Raw genomic sequence first — 23,373 nt, 5'->3', positions numbered from 1 at the left:
TTGTACCCCTACCATTTCACAAAAAAGTGTCAAAAATGGTAAAAAAGACAAGAGACAGCTTAGGACAAGTCCTTTATTAAAAAATAAAAATGTCCCGCAGTGTAAATCCCCACTGCCCGAAAGACCAAAAAAAGCTGTGACAGTTCCGCCTCCATGGGAGGTTCCTGCCGAGTGATGCTTCTCACCCTGCCCTCAGCTGTTATATAGCTGTTATATAGCTGAGGGCAGGGTCACCCAGTGACATAAGCGGTGACCCCACCCCCCTCTGACACCACATCGCTCTCTCGTCCCCCTCTCTTTTCCTGTGGTCTGGTATGGATTTTGGGGGGACCCCTACTCCATTTTTTTTTATTTGGCGAAGGGTTCCCCTTAATTTCCATATTAGACCTGAAGGGCCTGGTATGGATTTTGGGGGGACCCCCACGCAATTCTTTTTTAAATTTTGGTTCACAGTTCCCCTTAATATTCATAATGGTAATGGACTGGGGGGGAACCCATGTCATTTTTTTCAATGAGATTTATCTATATTGCCGAGACCCGACAATTCATTGCAGCCATGATCAGTTTTAAATGTAATTTTGCTGTGGTATTGTTCTAAACATGGGAAAACTGCACCACTTTACAGGCATACTATAGACAACCCCAGATACAATATTTAAAGGAATATTTCATTTTTATTGTTTCACTTTAAGCATTATTAAAATCACTTCTCCCGAAAAAAGCTGCCATTTTTAAAACATTTTTTTTTGCATTGATACATGTCCCCTGGGGCAGGACCCAGGTCCCCAAACACTTTTTCTGACAATAACTTGCATATAAGCCTTAAATTAGCACTTTTGATTTTTCATGTTCGTGTCCTGTAGACTTTAACGGTGTTCGTGTGTTCTTCCGAATTTTTTGCCTGTTTGGATGTTCTGGTGCGAACCGATCTGGAGGGGTGTTCAGCTCATCCTTAGTCACTACACTCACACTGACTGAACTATCACTAGATTCACACTAAACTCATATTCTACGGACCAGCGCAGCTTAAGGGTTCGCTACTACTAGGGATGAGCCGAACACCCCCCGGTTCGGTTCGCACCAGAACTTTCGAACGGACCCCGCGTTCGTAACGAACGTTAGAACCCCATTGAAGTCTATGGGACTCGAACGTTCGAAATGGAAAGTGCTAATTTTAACGGCTGATATGCAAGATACTGTCCTAAAAAGGGTTTGGGGACCTGACTCCTGCCTCAGGGGACATGGGTCAATGCAATAAAAAGTTTTAAAAGCGGCCGTTTTGGCGGGAACACTGATTTTAATGATGATTAAAGTGAAAAAAAAATGAAATATTCCTTTAAATATGGTGCCTGGGGGGTGTCTGTAGTATGCCTGTGAAGTGCCACGTGTTTCCCGTGTTTAGAACAGTCCCTGCACAAAATGACATTAAACGGAAATAACACCATTTAAAACTGCTTGCGGTTTTAATGTTATATCTGGTTCCTGCAATATGGTTGAAAATCATTCAGAAAAATGGCATGGGTAGCCCTCCCTGCCCATTACCAGCCTATTTGGGTCTTGTACGCATATTAAGGGGAACCCCGTACCCATATTAAAAAAAGGAAATGTGTGTGGCCCCCAGGCCCTATATACTCAGAACAGCAGTATACAGGTGGTGCAAACAAGACAGGGACTGTGTAGGTTTGTTGTGTTAGGTTGAATCTGTTTGTAATTTTCAACTGGTACATTTTTAAAGTGTAGCTCCAGTCAAAAAAACTATTTTTAAGCTTTTTGGAAAACATAGGGAAGGGTTATCACCCCTGTATAATTTGTTTTGTCGTCCATCTTTTTTCATCTCACTTGCTGTTGTCTCCTTCCGTTTGCAAGTAGGAGATGTTTGTAAATTGGATGTTTGAAAGTAGGGGCCTGCCCTATATGCTCTGCAGAAATGGCGGAACAAGGTGTTGGTTTTGCCACAACATTGTAAGCCCTCAAAGTGACTCTTGGTGGGCGCTGGAGCGCCCTGCTGTGAACGATTATATCAAGAATTGTAATTACATGCCATTGTTGAACAGTGGTAGAAAAATTGACCTTTGGTGGTTGTGGTGCTGGTGCCACAACACTATAAGTCCTCACCGTTACTCTGGGTGGGCACAGGAAGGGGCCCTCCTGTGAAATATTATATCAAGAATTGTAATTACATGTCCCTGTTAAACAGGGGCAGAAAAATTGGGCCTTAGGCACTGGTGCCATCACACTGCAACCTCTGCCATATACTCTAGTTTTATTGCAGGAATTAGCCCTGCTGCAAAGCATTGCATCAAAAATTGTACTTAAACGCCCCTGTTAAACAGGGGCAGAAAAATTGGGCTGCTGGCATCACCCAGAACCAAAAATGTTCTTCCAACATATCAGCGGAGGAGGAAGAGGATAGACAATCAACATAACAGGACAGTCACTCAGCATCAGCATAGGCAGTCTTGAAGGGATGTGGTATTTCAAAAAAAATTATTCGGTTACATCAGCTTCAGGTGCTTGGTAGCTGTGGGTGATCCAAGACTGATTCATCTTGATGAAGGTCAGTCGATCAACTGATTCGGTGGACAGGCGCACCCTGTGATCGTTAACAAAGCCACCAGCAGCACTGAAGGTGCGTTCCGAAAGAACGCTGGATGCAGGACAGGCCAGTAGCTCAATTGCATACTGTGCAAGCTCTGGCCAGTGATCCATCCTCAAGACCCAGTAAGCCAGAGGATTTTCAGTGGGAAAGGTGTCCAAGTCTGACCTTGCCCCTAGGTATTCCTGCACCATGTAAATTAGACGCTGGCGATGGGTGCTGGAACCAATCATACCTTGGGGCTGCGGACTAAAAAATTGTCTGAAAGCATCAGTCAGACGGCCACCTTCTCCACCGCTCCTTCTGACTGATGCCTCAGCAACACGTTGTCCAGGACCAGGAGTTTGTGACCTCCCAGTCTCTGGGAACGCGTTGCACAGAGCTTTCTGCAAAGCCTCCTGGAGATGTCTCATCCTCTGCTCCCTCTGCGATGGCAAGATAAGGTCGGCAACCTTACCCTTGTACCGTGGATCAAGGAGAGTGGCCAGCCAGTAATGGTCCCTCTCCTTGATCCGAAGAATACGAGGATCCTTCCGCAGGCTTTGCAGGATCAGGGAGGCCATGCAGCGTAGGTTAGCTGAGGCATTCGGTCCGGAGTCCTCTGGGTCACTAAGGACAACATGATCCGCAGCTACCTCCTCCCAGCCACATACAAGTCCACGGGTTTCTTGGGACTGTAAATCATCCCTACAAGACTGCTGCTGCTGCTGAGTGCCAGCCTCCACCTCCATGCTGACACAATCATCCTCCTCCTCCTCTTCCTCCTCCTCACCCTCTTCCTGTGTGATGGGTGGCACAGCAGGAACACTGTCTGGATAAAGGGGGCCTTGAGAGGCAAGGAAGTCCTCCTCTTCCTGCCTCTGTTCTGCCTCAAGTGCCCTGTCCATTATTCCACGCAGCGTATGCTCCAAGAGGTAGACAAGAGGTACAGTGTCACTGATGCATGCACTGTCACTGCTCACCATCCTTGTGGCCTCCTCAAACGGTGACAGGACAGTGCATGCATCCCTGATCATGCCCCACTGGCGTGGTGAGAAAAAACCAAGCTCCCCTGACCCTGTCCTGGTGCCGTAGTCGCACAGGTACTCATTGATGGCCCTCTGCTGCGTGTGCAGCCGCTGCAGCATGGCCAATGTTGAGTTCCATCTGGTGGGCATGTCACATATAAGGCGGTTCTTGGGCAGGTTCAACTCCTTTTGGAGCTCAGCCAGCCGAGCACAGGCATTAAATGATCGGCGGAAATGCACACAGACTCTCCTGGCCTGTTTCAGGACATCCTGTAAGCCGGGGTACCTGCCCAAGAACCGCTGCACCACCAGGTTAAGGACGTGAGCTACACAGGGCACATGGGTCAGTTGTCCCTGTCGGAGGGCGGAGAGGAGGTTGGTGCCATTGTCGCAAACCACCATTCCTGGCTTAAGCTGGCGTGGTGTCAACCACCTCTCGGCCTGCCCCTGCAGAGCTGACAAAACATCCGCCCCAGTGTGGCTCCTGTCCCCCAAACAAACCAGCGCAAGCACGGCATGGCATCGTTTTGCCTGCGTACTTGCGTAGCCCCTGCAACGCCTACGGAGCACCGCTGGTTCTGAGGACAGAGCACTGGAAGAGGCCATGGAGGAAGAAGAAGAGGAGGGGGTGGAGGAGAGAGGTGTGTCACAACCAATAGTAGCATTTTGGAGGCGTGGTGGCGGAACAACCTCCAACACTACTGCACCTTGTCCTGCATCCTTCCCAGCAGCCAGAAGAGTGACCCAATGGGCCGTGAAAGACAGGTAACGTCCCTGTCCATGCCTGCTGGACCATGAGTCAGCGGTAATATGCACCTTACCGCTGACCGCCCTGTCCAGCGAGGCAAGGACATTGCCTTCCACATGCCGGTAGAGAGCTGGAATCGCCTTCCGTGAGAAAAAGTGGCGTTTGGGGACCTGCCACTGAGGAACCGCACATTGTACAAACTCACGGAAGTGGGCCGAGTCTACCAACTGAAAAGGCAGCAGTTGAAGTGCTAGCAATTTAGCCAAGCTAGCATTCAACCGCTGGGCATGTGGATGGCTGGGAGTAAATTTCTTCCGCCGGTCCAGCAGCTGGGGCAGGGACATTTGCCTGCTATAATCGGACGTGGATGTACCACTAGCAGAGTTCCCGGAAGCACTTGGTTGTGACACACCTAATTCTACACCTTCATTCCTCTCAAAGCAGGTTTCAGAGAGGACTGAAGGTCTAGTGGGGTTGGAGATGCCAGCTGATGAGGAGCAAGGAGAGGTCCGCTTTGTTCTTTGGTGTGGGTCTTTGAGGTATGCTTGCCAACGAGCTGCATGGCAGGTCAACATATGTCTGGTCAAGCATGTGGTGCCCAAGCGGCTGATGTTTTGGCCACGTGAGATACGCTTGAGACATATGTTGCAAATAGCAGCGGTGCGATCTGATGCACTCGTCTCAAAAAAGGCCCACACCAAAGAACTTTTAGAATAACGCGCAGAGGAAGCGCTCTGCGCAGGCGGAGCTCTGCGGTGTGATTCAGTCGGTGTGCTGCCCCTAAGCTGGCCCCCAGGGGGCATCCTGCCTCGTTGGACATGTGCCTCCTCCTCCTCCTCCTCCTCCTCCCTCCTTCCAGGCACCCACGTGGAGTCAGTGCCCTCATCATCCCCTCCCTCTTCATCGCTGTAGCAAACCTGGCAGTATGCTGCAGCTTGTGGAACATGACTGCCAGATTGCTGTGCTTCTTGAGCATCCTCTCTCTCTGCGCTCACGCTACTGCCTTCCTCTAGCTGAGTGTCATCATCAGAGCCCACCAAACACTGGGCATCCTCCTGGAGCATGTACCCAACACTGTGCTCAAAGAGTTCAGGAGACTCCTCAGGAGGACGTGGTGGGTCTAGGGAAGGAGTCACTGATGATGACATTGAGAGGAGGGACGACGATGTGTTGGCAGCTGCTTTTCTACTACCCTGAGACTGGGTGAGAGAGGATGAGGAGGATGAAGAGGGCTTGGTCATCAACTCTACCAAGTCGTTGGCATGTTGTGGTTCAACATGTCCAGCTGCAGAAAAGAAGGACAAGCATGTCCCATGGCCACGTGCTGATGACAATGCACCGCGTCCACGACCAGCACTGTTGTCTCTAGACACAGAGCCTGCTTGCCCTCTTTTATCGGCTCGCGCCTGTCTGCCTCTCCTTGCTGGCCTTCCAGACATGGTAATGGCCTGAAGGGAGTTGGGTAAAACAGTAGTTGGGTAGTTTATATTGTGCTGGAGGCACACAACACCCACTAACTCCTGCAGATGCCTTTTTTATAGAACAGTAGAGTTAAAGGGGTATATACAGATGTATACTGTGCTGTGCTGGAAGCACACACAACTTCCAATAACTCCTGCAGATGACAATCGGGCCCAAATAGAGAACAGCTATGTAGGTGGATTATAGCGGTATGTACTGGGTACAGAGCACGCACACAGCACGCACTATCTCCTGAGTGACACTACTGACTGCAAGCTCTATTGTTAAAGATGGACCACTAGCTATATAGGTGAGGTGAATATCACGGTGTATACTGCGGTCAGGGCACGCAGACAATAACCAGAAAACAGCAGAGTTAAAGGGGTATATACAGATGTATACTGTGCTGTGCTGGAAGCACACACAACTTCCTATAACTCCTGCAGATGACAATCGGGCCCAAATAGAGAACAGCTATGTAGGTGGATTATAGCGGTATGTACTGGGTACAGAGCACGCACACAGCACGCACTATCTCCTGAGTGACACTACTGACTGCAAGCTCTATTGTTAAAGATGGACCACTAGCTATATAGGTGAGGTGAATATCACGGTGTATACTGCGGTCAGGGCACGCAGACAATAACCAGAAAACAGCAGAGTTAAAGGGGTATATACAGATGTATACTGTGCTGTGCTGGAAGCACACACGACTTCCAATAACTCCTGCAGATGACAATCGGGCTCAAATAGAGAACAGCTATGTAGGTGTATATAGTGGTATGTACTGGGTACAGAGCACGCAGACAGCACGCACTAACACTACTGACTGCAAGCTCTATTATTAAAGCTAGATCACTAGCTATATAGGTGAGGTGAATATAGTGGTGTATACTGCGGTCAGGGCACAGACAGTAACCACTACACAAGAGCAAGATATTAAATCAGCCAAAAACGATTGGTGTGTAACTGTGTTGAAGGTACACAGAACACCCACTGCTTCAGACGCCAACACACTGCACGAGGCTGCCTTAATGGCGGCCTTATATAGTGTGGGGCGTGCACTACACAGCCTGAGCTATGATTGGCTACAGGCAGGATGCACAGGGACCACAATGCACAGTGCATTGTGGTCATTCGGCAAATCGAACAAATGGTCAAACGCCCCAAAAATTTGGGTCTTGGTCAAACAGGACGCCAGCCAATGTTCTGCCTGAACTCCTGCTTGGGCTGAACCCTTCACCCACCCCTAGTAGAGGTCACCAACACAGATGAGCAGATAGATAGGCTCAAAGATGCAATGACCTTATGGCAACTTCTGTCACTGCAGAGACTGTATGTCAGCCTTGGATGTTCTGCTGTAGCTGTAGAGACAATACACCAAAAAGAAAAAGAACACAGCAAACAGTCAAGTAAACAGGTAGTAAAAAGAAGGTTGGTACGACCTGTGTGCAGCAGGACACTGCTCATGAAGTGGGGGCCTTGAGAACTGGGTTGAAAATTCTCAATGCAGCGGAGACAGCGGGACATATGTAAAATATAAGAAAGGAAAGTCAAGAGTACTCAGCCGAGTATTCAGAAGGCACTACTTTGGTTGCGATTCAGCAGGCGCCATTCAGCACCTGCTTTGGTATCTCCCCTGTTTAGACTGGATGGTGGAGATTGAGAGGGGATAATGTCCAATGACTTGAGTGGGCACAGGCCTTTATCCAGGGATGTGACAATGTGGGAATTGGCTTACCAGTGAATCAGGAGTTTCAGAGGATATTTGCATTGATATGGAATATCGTTATTATCGTTATTTCTCAGGGATTTGGTAATGGTATTGCGATATGTTCAGAGTTGCATAGTGTATTGACAAATTGGTGAAGAATTGCAGGCTATCATAAGGTTCAGGCAGTGGTTTCAGCTTGCGAGATGTTTTCATTAACGTTCTTTCACCTGGAATAAATGCATTCTAAAGCCGCGTACACGCGGTCGGAGAATCCGTCGGAATGCATCTTATCGGACCGTGTCGTCAGATAATCCAACTGTGTGTGGTATGCATTGGACTGATTCCGTCGGAATATCCGTCCGACCCAATTTTCCAACATGTTGGAAATATTTCCCAACCAACTGGGCCGGTCGGATGTAATCCGATCATGTGTAGAACATTTTGATCGGACCAAGTGCCACGCATGTTCAGATCAAATTCCTACATCAAACCTATTGGCTACTAGCCTGAATCTAGTCCCATCGTAACGAAATTACGTCATCACGTTCTGAAAGATCGGATTTTTCGACAACTTATGCCGCGTACACACGGGTGGACTGTATGGCCTACTTAGTCCGCCGAAACACATTTCAGCGGACAGTCCGCTCGTGTGTGGGCTTCAGCGGACTTTTTCAGCGTGCAGTACGGCGGACTAAGTATTTCGGAATGTTCGAAATACTGTCCGTCGTACTCGCATTTCGGCGGACAATCCGCCCGTGTGTATGCCAGTCCGCCGTACTTTTGAAATGAGCGGACTTTTTCCGCCCGGAGAAAAGTCCGCTCATTTCGAGCAGGTATCCAGGTAGGCGGGGCCCGCGAAGGAGACGTAAAAAAAATCGGCGTGGGGGTCCCCCCCAAGTCCACAACAGACCCTTGTCCGAGCACGCTACCCGGCCGGCCAGGAAAGGGGGGCGAGCGAGCGCCCCCCCCTCCTAAACCGTACCAGGCCGCGTGCCCTCATCATGGGGGGGTGCCTTGGGGAGGGGGGCCGCGCGGCCCCCCCACCCCAAAGCACCTTGTCCCCATGTTGATGAGGACAAGGGCCTCTTCCCGACAACCCTGGCGGTTGGTTGTCGGGGTCTGCGGGCGGGGGGCTTATCGGAATCCGGGAGCCCCCTTTAATAAGGGGGCCCCCGGATACCGGCCCCCCACCCTATGTGAATGAGTATGGGGTACAATGTACCCCTACCCATTCACCTGTAAAATAAAAGTACCAAAAAAAACACAACACACGAGATAAAATACTTTATTGCACAGCTCCGGGGGTCTTCTGTCTTCGGGGGTCTTCTCGCCGGACTCCTCCGCTATCTTCTTGTAGCTCTTTTGCTAGCGGAGGAGTCCGGCTTTCTTCCTCGCCGCCGGCCTCTTCTCCCGACTTCGGGGGTCTTGTCCCCCTCTTCGGTTCTTCTGCCGGGCCACCGCGCCTTCTTATAGCTCTTTTACAGGCGGTGGCCCGGTCTTCTGTCGCCGCCCCCGCATTCCGTTCTTCTTCTTCTTCTTCTCCAGGAGATGTTGCCTCGACGATCTCTCCGGCCGGAATGCCAGGGACGCACTGCGAGGCCACTTATATGTCAGATTTGAAGCAAATTTAAATTGAATTCCGAAAACAAATTAAATGAATTTAACAGATTTAACTTAACTAAATTGTTTAAATAATGAATCTAAACTAAACACATTTTTTTGTACTGCAGTTTTGTTCTGTGTGTCTAAGGGTTAGCTCAGAAAATGGAGTAGGGGCACGAGAAATAAAGAGGAAGGGAAGGGGAAGAGAAACAGATTGGAGAAGGGAAGAGGGATAGATGGGAAGGAGAGGAGAGTAAAAAGGGAAGGTAAAAGGTACAGATTACAGGTGGAAAGAGGGACACGTGAGGGAGAAAAGCAGGATAGCAAAAATAAACAGAAAAAATACATTAATGATACAATCAAACTTAAAAAAGCTTATAATTGCTCTTTCCTATTATTTTACAGGCATAGTGCAATTTGTTACACATCATGCTTTGGATCTTATAAGAGAAGTGACTTTTGTGAATCCCATCCTATATGATCTTCTGAGTCAGAAACTGCTAACAAAGGATCAACATGACAGGCTGTGTAATAATACAACCTCTCATAAGAAGATGAAAGAGCTCTACAAATTTGTCAGTGGCTGGAGTGATGGCAACAAGGTCACATTTTATGAGTCACTAATGAAACATAACAAGGAGCTCATCAAATACCTGGAACATCAAGACAAACTGCCAACCCCATGTGAGTTGTAGAATATATATTTATTTCTTATGCAGAATGTTTTAAATCAGAATTAATTGTGTGTTCCCCACAAAAATAATTCCAATTGCAACCATTTTTACAGTATAAGCCTGAAGAGGAAAGAAAACATTTAACCCAAACATTTTTATCAATCATGCCATGGTTCTAAGGTTGTTATATATCTGGCACTTGCCCACTGTACCAACTTTGTTGCTTATTACAAGGGCCAGACTAAAGAGCATAATACACAAACTTTGGATACTTTTGATACTTTGGAACATTATTTATACTTATTGTTTTCAGTGCCAAAAGCCCCATGCATTAGACCAGTAATGAAAGCTACAAATTACCATTATAGTAACATGTGTATTGTTGCTAAACATTGTAAAAAAAAAAAAATTTTTTGACAATCAAAGGACAGCCTGCAATCTACAATTCACCCCTAGACGTTAGAAAAGAAAAAAAAAGAAGAAAAAAGACATCGCACACTCAGCAGGCGTGGGTGGGGGCAGGACTTGAGACGGAGCGTCCACCCAAGGGGAGGGGGCTAGCTGGCGCTTACCATGCCGCGCGAGCCGACAGGGGATGGAGAAAGCAGTGCAGTGGCTGGAGGAGTAGGAGGCACCGACCGAAGCCCCATCCGGGATTGACGTGCGATCCCCCCTGAGCCGCAGCGCAATGACACGTGGACCTGGAGCCTCTGGTATTCATGCTGACTGCGGGGAGGAAAAGAATTGAAGGTCCCTTGTCGGCCGAAAAAATGAGTGATGTGGAAGGGAGATATCTGTTTCTAAAAGGGAAATTGGATGATATGGATTGCACATTGGCTAATATCTACGCTCCTAATAGTAACCCCATTAGATATGTAAATACAATACTAAGGATTTTAATGGAATTTAAAAAGGGCCATGTAAATGTGATGGGAGACATACATTTTTGTTTGAATCCGGGAGTGGACAATACGTCTGGGGCTCAGAGGGTCAGAAACGAACAGTTAAAAAAGTTCGAGAAAAACGTATACAGTAACCAACTGGTAGACGGCTGGAGGATTAGGAACCCAAAGGCCCTAGATTACCCATTCTACTCCCCAGTGCACGGAACGTACTCCTGTATCGACTACATTAATATTGATCATGGTATATTAGATTGTGTGGTCACGGCTGATATAGGGGTGATTACCCTCTCGGACCATGCCCCAGTGAAAATGAAATTAAATATCCCTGGGAACAGGGTTAAGCCCGCTTCATGGCGGATTAATGAAGATTTGATACGCAATGAAGAGGGTAAGGCTAAAATAAGTAGAGAAATCGATCAGTATTTTGCAATAAATGAAACGACGGAGGTAGGAGGTCAAATACTATGGGAGGCACATAAAGCATACATCAGGGGAATCTTGATAGCCTTAGGGGCCAAAAGGAAAAAAATGCGGGCTGAAAACATTAAAACTTTAAGAACATAAAAAAGGGCAGTATCAAAAAGAGGTACTATACAAAAAACTAGTGGAGAAGAGGGAAGAACTGAAGGGCCTGTTGGAACAGCAAACCAATAGGGCCTTTAATGAGTTGGCCCGGGAACGATACCTCTGGGGGGATAAACCAAGTAGATTCCTAGCCAAGATGCTCCGCAAAAAAAAATCAAAAAACTTTATTGGAAAAGTGTTAAACAAGGAAGGCACTATGGTGTATACAACAAAAGAAATAGCGGAGACGTTTAGGAAATATTTTGAAGGGATATACTCGAATAGACCCCCAGGGATACAAGATGAAGCTAGAGTAAAGGACATCCAGACTTATTTAAAAAAAGCTTGACTCCCTAAAATAAGTACTCAAGATAGAGAGACCCTTGAGAGGCCAATATCGGAAGAGGAAATAAATAGAGCACTGTTAACATCAGCCCCGGGAAAATCTCCCGGACCAGACTGGTTTTACAATGTTTTATTACAAAAGATTTAAAGAAAGCCTGATCCCAAAAATATGTTGTTATATGAACGGGCTGGGGGAGGAATACAAAATGAGTAAGGAAGCCCTATTAGCTACGATCACCCTAATCCAGAAAGAAGGGAAAGATCCAACACAATTTTCCAGTTCTCGACCAATTTCCTTGCTTAAAGCGGGATTCCACCCTAAAGCGGAACCTCCGCTGATCGGAACCCCCACCCCCTCCGGTGTCACAATTGACACCTTTCAGGGGGGAGGGGGGTGGAGATACCAGTCAAAGACAGGTATTTTCACCCACTTCCGGGCATAGACTCCCACGGGAGTCTACGCCATTTCCTGCCCTGCCGCGCTGTCTGCTGGGACACACACGGGTCCCAGTGACAGCGCGGAGATCTCCTATTGCGCGGCGCGGCTCGCGCATGCGCAGTAGGGAACCGGGAAATGAAGCCGATTCGCTTTACTTCCTGATTCCCTCACCTCGAATGGCGGCGGCAGCAGCCGAGGCCCGAGCGGTCGATCGGCCTCGGCTGCCAGCATCGCTGGAACCCGGGACAGGTGAGTGTCCATTTATTAAAAGTCAGCAGCTGTAGTATTTATAGCTGCTGGCTTTTAATATTTTTTTTTGGGCGGAATCCCTCTTTAATGTGGATACGAAACTCTACGCAAAGGTTCTAGCCGAGCGAATGAGGGGTCGGATGACAACGTTAATTCATCCAGACCAAGTGGGGTTTGTGTCGGGAAGGGAAGGAAGAGATAATGGGATAAGAACCCTTCTACTGCTTCAAAAGATGTGGGGGAGGGAACCCCCAGTCTACTCCTGTCGATGAATGCGGAAAAGGCATTCGACAGAGTAGACTGGGGGTTCATGTTTCAGACGATAGAAAATATGGGAATAGGCCCAAAAATGGTGCAGAAAATGAAAATTCGATACCATCATCCAGGGGCGCGGATAAAAGTTAATGGGTTGGATTCGCCCTATTTCGAAATGCAAAGGGGAACAAGGCAGGGGTGTCAATTGTCACCCCTCCTTTTCGTGTTGTCATTAGAACCCCTTCTTGCATCGATCCGAGAAAATCCAGACATACTAGGGGTAAAAATTGGGATGGAAGAACATAAACTCGCAGCATTTGCAGATGATATTCTAGTGTATATGAGCAACCCTAAGATTAGTATGCCCAATCTAATAAAAATGCTAAAACAGTACAGCGACCTTTCAAATTTTTAAATAAACCGGGCTAAATCGGAAATATTAAACATTAGTACCAGCAAAGTAGAGGAGCAAATGTTCCAGAGGGAATGGAAGTTCCCCTGGTGGAAGGAGCTAAAGTATTTGGGGGTTAAACTGGCCACCTCTGAGAAGAAAATGTATAGGCTTAATTACATAACATTATTACATGAAATTCAAGTGGAATGTAAAAGATGTGGAAATAGGCCATTATCATGGCTAGGGCGTATAAATACAGTAAAGATGATAATATTCCCGAAAATTCTGTATAGGTTTCAGATGATGCTGATCGCACTTCCACAGGTTTATTTTGCAAAACTGAAATCGATACTATCTAAATTCATATGGAAGAATAAGAAACCCAGAGTAGCACTAGCCACTATGCGACAACCGAAAATTAGGGGTGGGATGGCGATGCCTGATGTTCAATTATATTATAACGCGGTCATCCTATCAAGAACGACCGAATGGACCAAAGGGGAGAACACGGGAAAAAGGTGGGTAAATTTAGAGCACACTAGTTGTAAGGCTCACTTAGGAAAGCAAATTTGGAACCCTCCCCATAAAAGGACACAGTCCTTAGATGGAAACAATATAACACGTAATACACTGCGGATATGGGACAAGGTATATAAGCAAATAAACGGGAACTACAATTCACCCCTTATAGCACTAAAGGATAATGAATATTTTTTTTATTAGGATATAAGGAGATAGGAGGTAATTGGGTGAAGGCGGAAGCACAGTTAAAAGACGTAATCATGGCAAGTGGTTTAGCACCCCTGCACGAAATAAAGAATAAAACAGATATGATGGTGATTGATGAATGGAGGTACACCCAACTTTCCCACTTCGTAAGAAAATTACCACAGCCGATTCGAACAGGAGGGGAATTAACCCCCCTGGAACAACTATGTATAACGAAGAACCCTAAGGGAATCATCTCAAGATGGTATAATTTATTGTTGGCGGAGGGGGGATTGGGTGTCCCACCATTCATCAAAAGATGGGAAAGGGAATTGGGCAGAAATAAAGATAATATAACGTTAGGAAAAATATTTAAATTGGTCCATGGGTCGGCTGTAGACTCTAAGATGGCAGAGATGTGTTATAAATGTCTGGCAAGGTGGTATTACACCCCTGACCGCAAGCGTAAATTCCACCCAGACTGTACAGGGGAGTGTTGGCGAGGTTGTAAAGAAGCGGGAACCATGGCCCACTTATGGTGGGGATGTCCAAAAATCAAAAAGTACTGGAATACAATTTTATGTCATATCAAAGAGATAACCAAAACTGAGGTAGTCGCAGATTCGTGGGTGGTATTATTTCATGGTATACAGGGCACGGTTAAGCAGTATAAGGCGTCGTTAGTTCCGCATTTATTAAATGCCGGAAAAAAAATAATCTCTAAAAACTGGCAGGAAAAAGAAGCACCTGCAATGTGGGAATGGGTGAATGCTGTCGAGGAAACTTACAGGATGGAGTGTCTAGGTAACAATCTGAAGGAGAAGAGTAATAAATATATCATTCAGAAATGGAAGAGCTGGCAAGGATTTAAAATGAAATGGTACATATCTGAAAGGCTAAGGGTATAAATCCCATATTGACTTATAGTCTAGATCAAAAAATGTGTTGTCCTCTTTTTTGCAGGGGTGGTCTGCCGGGCCAGCGATGGGGAGGGAGTGGGGGCGGGTAGATGGGGGGGGGGACAGTCTCATTAGGGAAAGAAGAGATGAATGTAACTAATTTAATAAAATACATAAAAAGCGAGTGAATTATAACAATTTAGGATGCAATACGGAAAATATATGTAAGAAAAATGCATCTACTAAGTAGTAAGATTAAAAAAAAAGATAAAATCACCTACAATGATGTGAAGAAAGATGAGAGGGATTCTGAGCGGTAAGCTGATTTGAGTCCTGTGGTAACAACGGAATTCACTGACGTAAAAAAAAATAAAATAAAAAATAAAGAAAAGGGTAAACAATGATACCAAATAAAAAATGTTTATAACTGGTTTTCCCTTTGGTAGATAAGGAGCACTTTGTGGACAGACATCAGCAGGAACTGATAAAAGGAATGACAAGTATGGTAGAGCTAATTTTATCTCATCTTCGGAAAGAACGTCTGCTGAAAAAAGACCAGTTTCACAAAATATCCACCAAGGATACACCTAAAGAGAAGATGGAAATGCTATACTGTTCTATCAAAAAGTGGGATATTACACAAAAAAATATTTTTTATGATATATTAAAGAAATTGAATGGTCAAATAATTAGTCTCCTGGAAGAGAAAGGCAAGAAGAAACCATTAAAACCAAGTAAGTGTCACCATTATTTAACCATCACATCTTTTGTCTTGCAGAGTGCTCCGAGTTCATAATGTTGCCAATAGCAACCAATCTGATTGAAAATGAAAGAGAGTCTAGGACTGGTTATTTTTGTCTTGTGATGCTGTTTTCTTAATGTATTGTTTATTTTTCAAAGTTTTAATTGACAAATAGGAATATTAAAGTAGTTGTAAATCCTTAAAATATATGTGGACCTTTAGCATTTAAAACAACCCATTCAGATTGCACATTAGGTCAGAGCACAATTATTTGTTTTGTCATAGTTCTGCCTGTCTCAACTGGGACCAAAAAGTTAAACAAAGTGAATATAATGAACAGTACTTAGTAAGTTTTGTCTGGTGATTGAAAAAAAAAAACTTCAGGTTACCAAAACAAATTTTTCAATAAATTGTACAATAGTTGTACAATTGAATATCTGCTTGACATTATTTTTCCAAGACTTCTACTTTCAAAGCTAGTTATTACTTAAGTTGTTACTAAAATCAGTAATGATCATGTCAGGTCACCTTGAGGCGAGGTGACAGATGCACACCGTAGGGATCTGGAGTGCACCGCAAGGTTGTGGACCCTACGGCTGACTGCTGCGGACGGGGGATCCCACCGGGATTAGAGCGTTAGATTCCCTGGGACGCGGAGTCTAAGAGCCAGCAGGTGTTCACCAGAGCCTCTAGAGGTGAGGATGGACTGGGCTGCAACTGGCTCCAGGTCGCGACCCCCAGGGTCCCCCAGCTCGCACCCACAGTAGGCAACAGGAGGATAAGGATAGTGAGGGATAAAGCCAAGGTCGGGGCCACAAGCAGACAGGAATAGTCAGGGACACGCCAATAGGTCAGGATCACAGGCAAACAGGGATAGTCAAGGACAGGCCAAAGTTGTTAAAGGAACAACAGAAGTGCACACGGCAGGTAACAGGAAGCTAAGGCCGCGTACACACGCGGGGACTGTTCGCCCAACTTTGTTCGTCAAACAGTTTGAGCGGACAGTCCGCTCAAAATTAGCATGGACGGACTTGGCCACACACGACGAACGAACAGTCCGCTGAAACTTGCGCGATGACGTGAATGGCACGTACGACGGGACTAGAAATACGACGTCCTATACACTGCAATGCAACCTTCGCCGTGTAAATCCTTTCTAAGCATGCGCGGAACTTAGTTTGACGAACAAGCCTACACACGGGCGGACTGTCCGCTCAAACCAAGTTTCAGCGGACAGTTTTACGGAATTTCCGAAAAACTTTGTTCGTCAGACTGTCCGCTGAAACTGTCCGCTGAAGCCCACACACGAGCGGACTGTCCGCCGAAACACTGTTCAGCGGACAAAGTTGGGCGAACAGTCCCCGCGTGTGTACGCGGCCTAACACACAAAGGTTGATCAGCCGGGTTGGCCTGCAGTGCACAGGTTAATATAGAGCTCTCTGAAAGGAGCTAGGGTGGAGTCATGCCAGAGGATGGATTACAAAAGCAGTCAGGTGAGGGTCGGCTGGTCTCTAGAGATGAGCATATGGAAACAGGTAAGCAAACTATTGCAAAACCATGACAGATCACATGCTGAGGCAATTATATAATATGATAAAGAGTAGAAATATTAATACAATCTTACAGATATAACCGGCCCTTTGAGGGCAACCATAATGATGATGCAGCCCGTGATATAATTGAGTTTGACACCCCTGCCCTCAAACATAATCTACTTTGTAGACTGAATCCTGGAAACATTCTTTTGATGCTGGTCCTTATAGAAAGAAAAGGGATATCATCTAATCGAGTTTTAGCTTTTTTTTAGGAAGTGCCTTCTGTGGAGGTAGGAAAAAGAGGAATTTTCATTTACCTGTAAGTTCCATATCTTGGAGTACAATAGAAGACACAGGCATAGTATTCATAGACCTTGGTGATTGGACACTAGCAAAGCTTTCAAGGAAATGCTCCTAAGACATTTTCCCTATAACCCTACCTCCCTCTGAGAGTCCCCAGTTTTGGTGCAAGAAATGCAGAGTAATCAAGGAATGGAAATGAGGGTGCCCTATGTTCTGTACTGTATTCAAAGATATGGAATTTACAGGTAACTCAAAATTCATCTTATCTTAATTGTACAGTACAGAACACAGACAAAACTTTTATGGACCCTGAGATGTCCCCAAACAACGAATAAGAAGGGCAAACTACAACTATACAAACAGAACTGTGATAACAGGCCCAACAACAACAAGGGTCAGAAAGGACCCAACTCCAGAGTGCCACTGCAAGAACCTTGTGTCCTAAAACTGCATTCACAGTAGATTGAACATCCACCTGATAATACCTTGAGAAGGTATGAACAGAGGACCAGCTGGCAGCCTTAAACAAAGTTGGCTACTGTGGCCTGGTGATACTGTAAATGCCCAGGAAATTCCCACCTCCCCATGGTGGGATGGGTACGTAAAAGCGCAGATCTCTAATCCATCTTGTAATGGTGGACTTGAAAGCAGAGTGTCCCTTGCAAAGTACTGAGGACATAACAAATAGAGAATCCATATGTCTGACAGACGATGTAGCTTTGAGGCATACTCTAATGGCTCTGACTACATTTAGGCAATGAAGAGAATTCTCTTTAGAATGATTTGTATGCACATTGCCGTGGGGCGGGGAATATGAAGTTATATACACACTGCCGCGGGCACGACGAGGGGGCAGGGAATGCTAGGACTATATTCTGATTAAGGTGTAAGACTGATAGTACCCGAGAAATAATTTATGGCCCTGGGCATAAGACAATCTTGTCTGTATGAAGTATGAGAAATGGCTCCATACAGGACAAGGCTGCCAAGTCATGGACCGGCATTATAGCAGCCAAAAAGGCTACTTTTGCTGGACATATCTTTTAAGAGAATATCCCTGATGTGATCATAGGTTGGTTTCTGCAGGGAGAGAGAACCAAGTTGAGGTCCCAAGGAAACACAGGGTTCTGTAATGAATAATTAATGTGAGATACACCCAGGTCTTTAAAAGAGAATGGACAAGGCCGAGACCTGTCCTTTCAGGGTGCTTAATGGGGAAGCTCTGCTTGTCTGCCTCCTCCCCCCTCTGCTACCACATTTGGCACCTTTTGGGGAGTTTTAACAGGTACCCACTCCCACTTTCAGCTCAGGTCGTCGTGGCAAACTGAGCCGGAAGTTCACCCCTCCTCCTTCCCCACGCAGCCTTCTGGGACACTTTACAGGTCCCAGAAGACTGTGACCCATTCACAAAGTGCAGCCTGCTTTACAGATGCACAGTAGGAAACTGGCTGTGAAGCCACCAGTTTCCCTTAGTCAAGATGGCAGTACCAGCACCTGATAGCTATTTGAAGAATCGGCGTGGGAGAGGACACCACTGGATGCCTGGACAGGTACGTGTCCTAATATTAAAAGTCAGCAGCTACAGTGTTTGTATTTAGGGGGTGCCTGGAGCTCCTCTTTAAGGCCAAGTTCTGGCCAAAACCTGATTGTAGGAAGACCAGAGCGTGAGGCACAAAGTAATCTCTGGAATAAAAGTGACTGTGTTTAGATCAGGCAAAGAAGGATTTCCAGGTACAACTATAGATGTCCTGAAAGTATGTTTTCTTGCTTTTAACTAGGTAAGAATAATAGAATGAGAGACTCTATTTTTTAAGACCTGGGCATCAACAGCCATGCCAATAAAGCCAGAGGCTCCAAAGCAAGATGGAATAGAGGGTCTTGAGATAGCAGATCTTGCCTGTTGGAAAGAGGCCCTCAGGTTCCAGGTTGCCTCACAACCTGGAATTAACATGGATTGTTTGAGGATTTGCATCATTTAATTTACAGAACATGCCCACAACTTTGAAGATTTTTTTTTTATTGTGAAGCAAACAACAAATAGGAAAAAATAACAGAAAAAGTCAATGTGCATAACTATTCACCCCCCTAAAGGCAATATCTTGTAGAGCCACCTTTTGCGGCTATCACAGCTCCAAGTCACTTTGGGTAAGTTTCTATGAGCTTGCCACATCTTACCACTGGGATTTTTGCCAAGTCCGCCTTGTTCCAGCTCCTTAAAGTTGGATGGTTTGCGCTTGTGAACAGCAATCTTTAATGCTGCGTACACACGACCGGACTTTTCAACGGACTTGGTCCGGCGGACTGGAATTCGATCGGACAATTCGATCATGTGTGGCCTCCAGCAGATTTTTTTCTTTTTTTTCTTCCCAAAAGTACGGCGGACCTAGAAATAAAACTTGCTTCAAACCTTTCCAGCGGACTCGAGTCCGGTCTAAAAATCCGGTCGTCTGTGTGCTAGTCCAACGGACTAAAACTGACGCTAGGGCAGCTATTGGCTACTGGCTATGAACTTCCTTATTCTACGTCATCACGTTCGAATCCGTCAGACTTGTGGAGTGATCGTGTGTGGCCAAGTCCGTTTGTTTGAAAGTCCGGTGGACCTCAGCTGCAAAGTCCGTCGGATTGTCCGCCAGACCAAGTCCATTGAAAAGTCCGGTCGTGTGTACGTGGCATAAGTCTGACCACAGATTTTCTATTGGGTTGAGGTCTGGGCTTTGACTAGGCCATTCCAATGCATTTACATGTTTCCCCTTGAACCACTCAAGTGTTGTTTTAGCAGTGTGTTTGGGGTCATTGTCCTGCTGGAAGGTTTTGCTCAAGAATATCCCTGTATTTAGCACCATCCATTTTTCCCTCAACCCTGACCAGTTTCCCAGTAACAAACTGCTGAAAAACATCCCCACAGCATGACGGTGTTCTTTGGGTGATGTGATGTGTTGGGTTTGAGCCACACATAGCCTTTTCTTTGATGGCCAAAAAGTTCAATTTTAGCCTCATCACACCAGAGCATCTTCCTCCATACATTTTGGGAGTCTCCTGCATGCCTTTTCGCAAACTCAAAACGTGCCATTTTGTTTTTTGCTGAAAGTAATGGCTTTCTTCTGTCCACTCTGCCATAAAGCCCAACTCTATGGAGCGTACGGCTTGTTGTCTTATGTACAGATATTCCAGTCTCTGCTGTGGAACTCTGCAGCTCCTCCAGGGTTACCTTAGGTTTCTGTGCTGCCTCTCTGATTAATGCCCTCCTTGCCCAGTCTGTGAGTTTTGGTGTGCGGCCGTCTCTTGGCAGGTTTGCTGTTGTGCCATGTTCTTTCCATTTGGTTATGATAGATTTGATGGTGCTCCTAGGGATCACCAAAGATTTGGATTTTTTTTTAACCTAACCGTGACTTGTACTTCTCAACAACATTGTCCTTACTTGTTTGGAGAGTTCCTTGGTCTTCATGGCAGTGTTTGCTTAGTGGTGCCTCTTGCTTAGGTGTTGCAGCCTCTGGGGCCTTCTAAAAAGGTGTTTATATGTAATAACAGATTGCACACAGATTGACATCATTTCACTAATTATGTGACTTCTGAAGCTAATTAGTTGCACTAGAGCTTTTTATGGGCTTCATAACAAAGGGGCTAAATACATACGCACATGCCAATTATCATTTTTTTATTTCTGAAAAATAGTTTTACGTATATATTTTTCTACTTTTACTTCACCAACTTAGACTTTTGTGTTCTAAACCATCACATATAATTCAGATAAAAAAAAAAACAGTGAACTAAAGGCTGTAATGTAACAAAATAGTTAGAAAGCCAAGGGGGTGAATACTTTTGCAAGGCACTGTATCAGACTGAAGATGTCTGGATGAAGGGCCCATTCCCTTCAATCGAGGCAGGGGTGGCTGAGGTAGTCCACTTTACAAATTTCTACTCCTGGCATGTGAACCGCAAAGATCACTGGACAGTGAGCTTCCATCCATGAGATTATCTGGCTTGCTTCCTTCAAGGCTGCATGACTCATGGTGTCCTCTTGATGGTTGATAAAGTCCACAGCCATGGCATTGTCTGACTGCACCACAATTGGATGTCCTTGCAGAAGTGGGGGTACTTGTTGTAGAGCCAATCAAACTGCTCTGAGCTCCAGAATGTTAATTGGGAGCTTGGCTTCCACTGGTGACCTTGTGACCATGTTGCTTGGACCATGAGGGACTGGAACACTCCTCCCCAGCCTGAAAGACAGGGGTGTGTTGTGATCACTTTCCAGTGCTAGGAAAGGAAAAACTTCTTTATTGTTAAGGTTGGGCTTGAGATCCACCAAGTTAGAAAATTACTTGCTCGATTGAACAGGAGCATGGTTGGGTTGAGAGAAGAAGCATGCTTGTTCCAGGATGACAAGGTGTTGTGTTCTTGTAATACATTAAGCAAATGGTGGGGGCAGAGTCTGTGCCTGGCATGTAAACAGCAGGGAGAAGGAGCTCCAGCCAAAATGAAACATAATTTACTGATCCTTGGAGGCAGAACACAAGGGAGCTGGTTTCTGCAGCAAAAAACCACCTTAAGAACATCCATGGTGAATATAGGCCAGGGCCCCAGGATATCCTTTGGGGACCAGCTGTAAAAGTTTGCCTGGGTATCTCAAGATGGCAGAGACAGCCAAGAGACGTGGCGTGGGAGCAGCGGCACCAGAGGAACACAGCAGGAGAAACTTCCTCAAAGATGGTAAGCCCTCTGGCTCACAGAAAATGCTTCCAAGTAGGGGGAAATAAATCCACAGACTGGATATCTCAGTAGAGGGTAAAGGTAGACAGAGAGATGGAGACCAGGAGCCTTCAAGGAAACAGATCATGGCAGCCATACAAATGTGTCAATGTACTCTCACAGAATATATTGATGGAGTCAGGGTAGACTCGGTGGAATGATCAGATCTTTTTTCATTGCTTGACAAATTTGGTTTCAGACTGTCAGGGCTAGGCTTTTAGCAGCTTCCTTCTCTGTGCTCAGACTGCTTAGCTGCTGGATAATTGTCAGCAATCATTGATCCTTCAGTGGCTCACCCGGTTATCATCATCTGCTTGTTAGTCCTGCCTACAGCCAGTCCCTTAGGGCTATTTAAACTGCCTTGTTCATTCCTTTCCTGCCTTCACCTTTGTCAACATATCTGGAGATTCTCTGCTATGTTCCTGTGATAGACTTTGCCTGGCTGACGTCCCTTCTGGTTCCTGATCCTGTTCTTCTGCCTCCGACTATGCTGATCTCTGGTTTCTTGATTACAGGCCTGCCTGACTACCCGCTTTGGTTACTGATCCCGGGCTTATGTTTTGACCCCATTTACTGATCTGTACCACTTTTACCATTATATTAAAATGTGTGATTTTTACTACATTTCTCTCACAGTTTGATTCCAAGACCTATTTTTTGTCATGGGTCAAACTGCTATATCATGATCCAACTGCTAGGCTCCATTGTAAAATGAATCATCTTTGATTCCTTTCCAACTTTTAGAGGAATCAGGTAGGGGTTTTTTTTTAGACTAAATTTTTTGCTTCCACTGGTCAAATCAGGTCTATTATCACTATTACCTTTAGCTCCAGGAGGACCTCACCAGGGTTCCTGCTGGCTGACACATTGCTAAGGGTGTCCGTCTTCATCAGAGCCAAAGTTGGGAAGCTGGGAAATTGCTGCCACCTATAGTGGCTTTTATGAGTGATTTTAGTACCTACACTTGTGAGTAGTTATATTTTCTCTTCAATAAATGTGTTGTTGGATAATGCACTATGCCAGTTTTTATCTATTTTCTACAGTCTTCTGAGGACAACCCCAGTCCTAGAGGGCATTAAGGCTTTAAAGTAATATCCCTCTTCTGACTACAGAGTTCTTTTCTGATTTGGACTATCACACCAATGCACAGGAAAATATTGTTGCAGTAGTAAACAACAGCCTTTAAAAATATATATATATATATATCCCTGCAAGACAATGGCATAATGTGTGATTATGAATTATGAAATGCTTACCTTAGAACAAAGCCCTTCAGCGGTACGCTGTCACCACTGACATGGCTTCTATCTTCACCTGGTCTTCGTTCAAGGTCTGCATGCTCTGGCCATCTGACAGGCCATGCAGCGCTGACATCACTCCTGCACCTGCGCATGGGAGTCATGGCCGCGACACACAGCTCTGAAGGGACGACACAGGTATTCCGTCCCTTCAGAGCGCATGCCCCAGTGACGTCACTGGCTACACGC

The 23,373-nt window shown here is 45.8% G+C and overlaps 1 protein-coding gene across 1 annotated transcript in view; it reads left to right on the top strand.

Annotated features, from left to right (window-relative positions):
* Window positions 1–23,373, top strand: part of LOC143925644 (uncharacterized) — a 144,056-nt gene that overhangs the window by 87,597 nt on the left and 33,086 nt on the right. Inside the window, exons 10-11 of the mRNA XM_077450110.1 lie at window positions 9,534–9,812; window positions 15,007–15,294. Coding sequence (XP_077306236.1) covers window positions 9,534–9,812; window positions 15,007–15,294 — 567 coding nt within the window. The remainder of the gene's footprint in view (window positions 1–9,533; window positions 9,813–15,006; window positions 15,295–23,373) is intronic.

This window comes from Lithobates pipiens, unplaced genomic scaffold (assembly GCF_037356315.1).
Source record: "Lithobates pipiens isolate NorthernLeopardFrog02 unplaced genomic scaffold, aLitPip1_a1.2 Scaffold_22, whole genome shotgun sequence".
Taxonomy (NCBI): Eukaryota; Metazoa; Chordata; class Amphibia; order Anura; family Ranidae; genus Lithobates; species Lithobates pipiens.
Note: the sequence above shows the minus strand (reverse complement) of the source record. Positions and strands in the feature narration are given on the sequence as shown.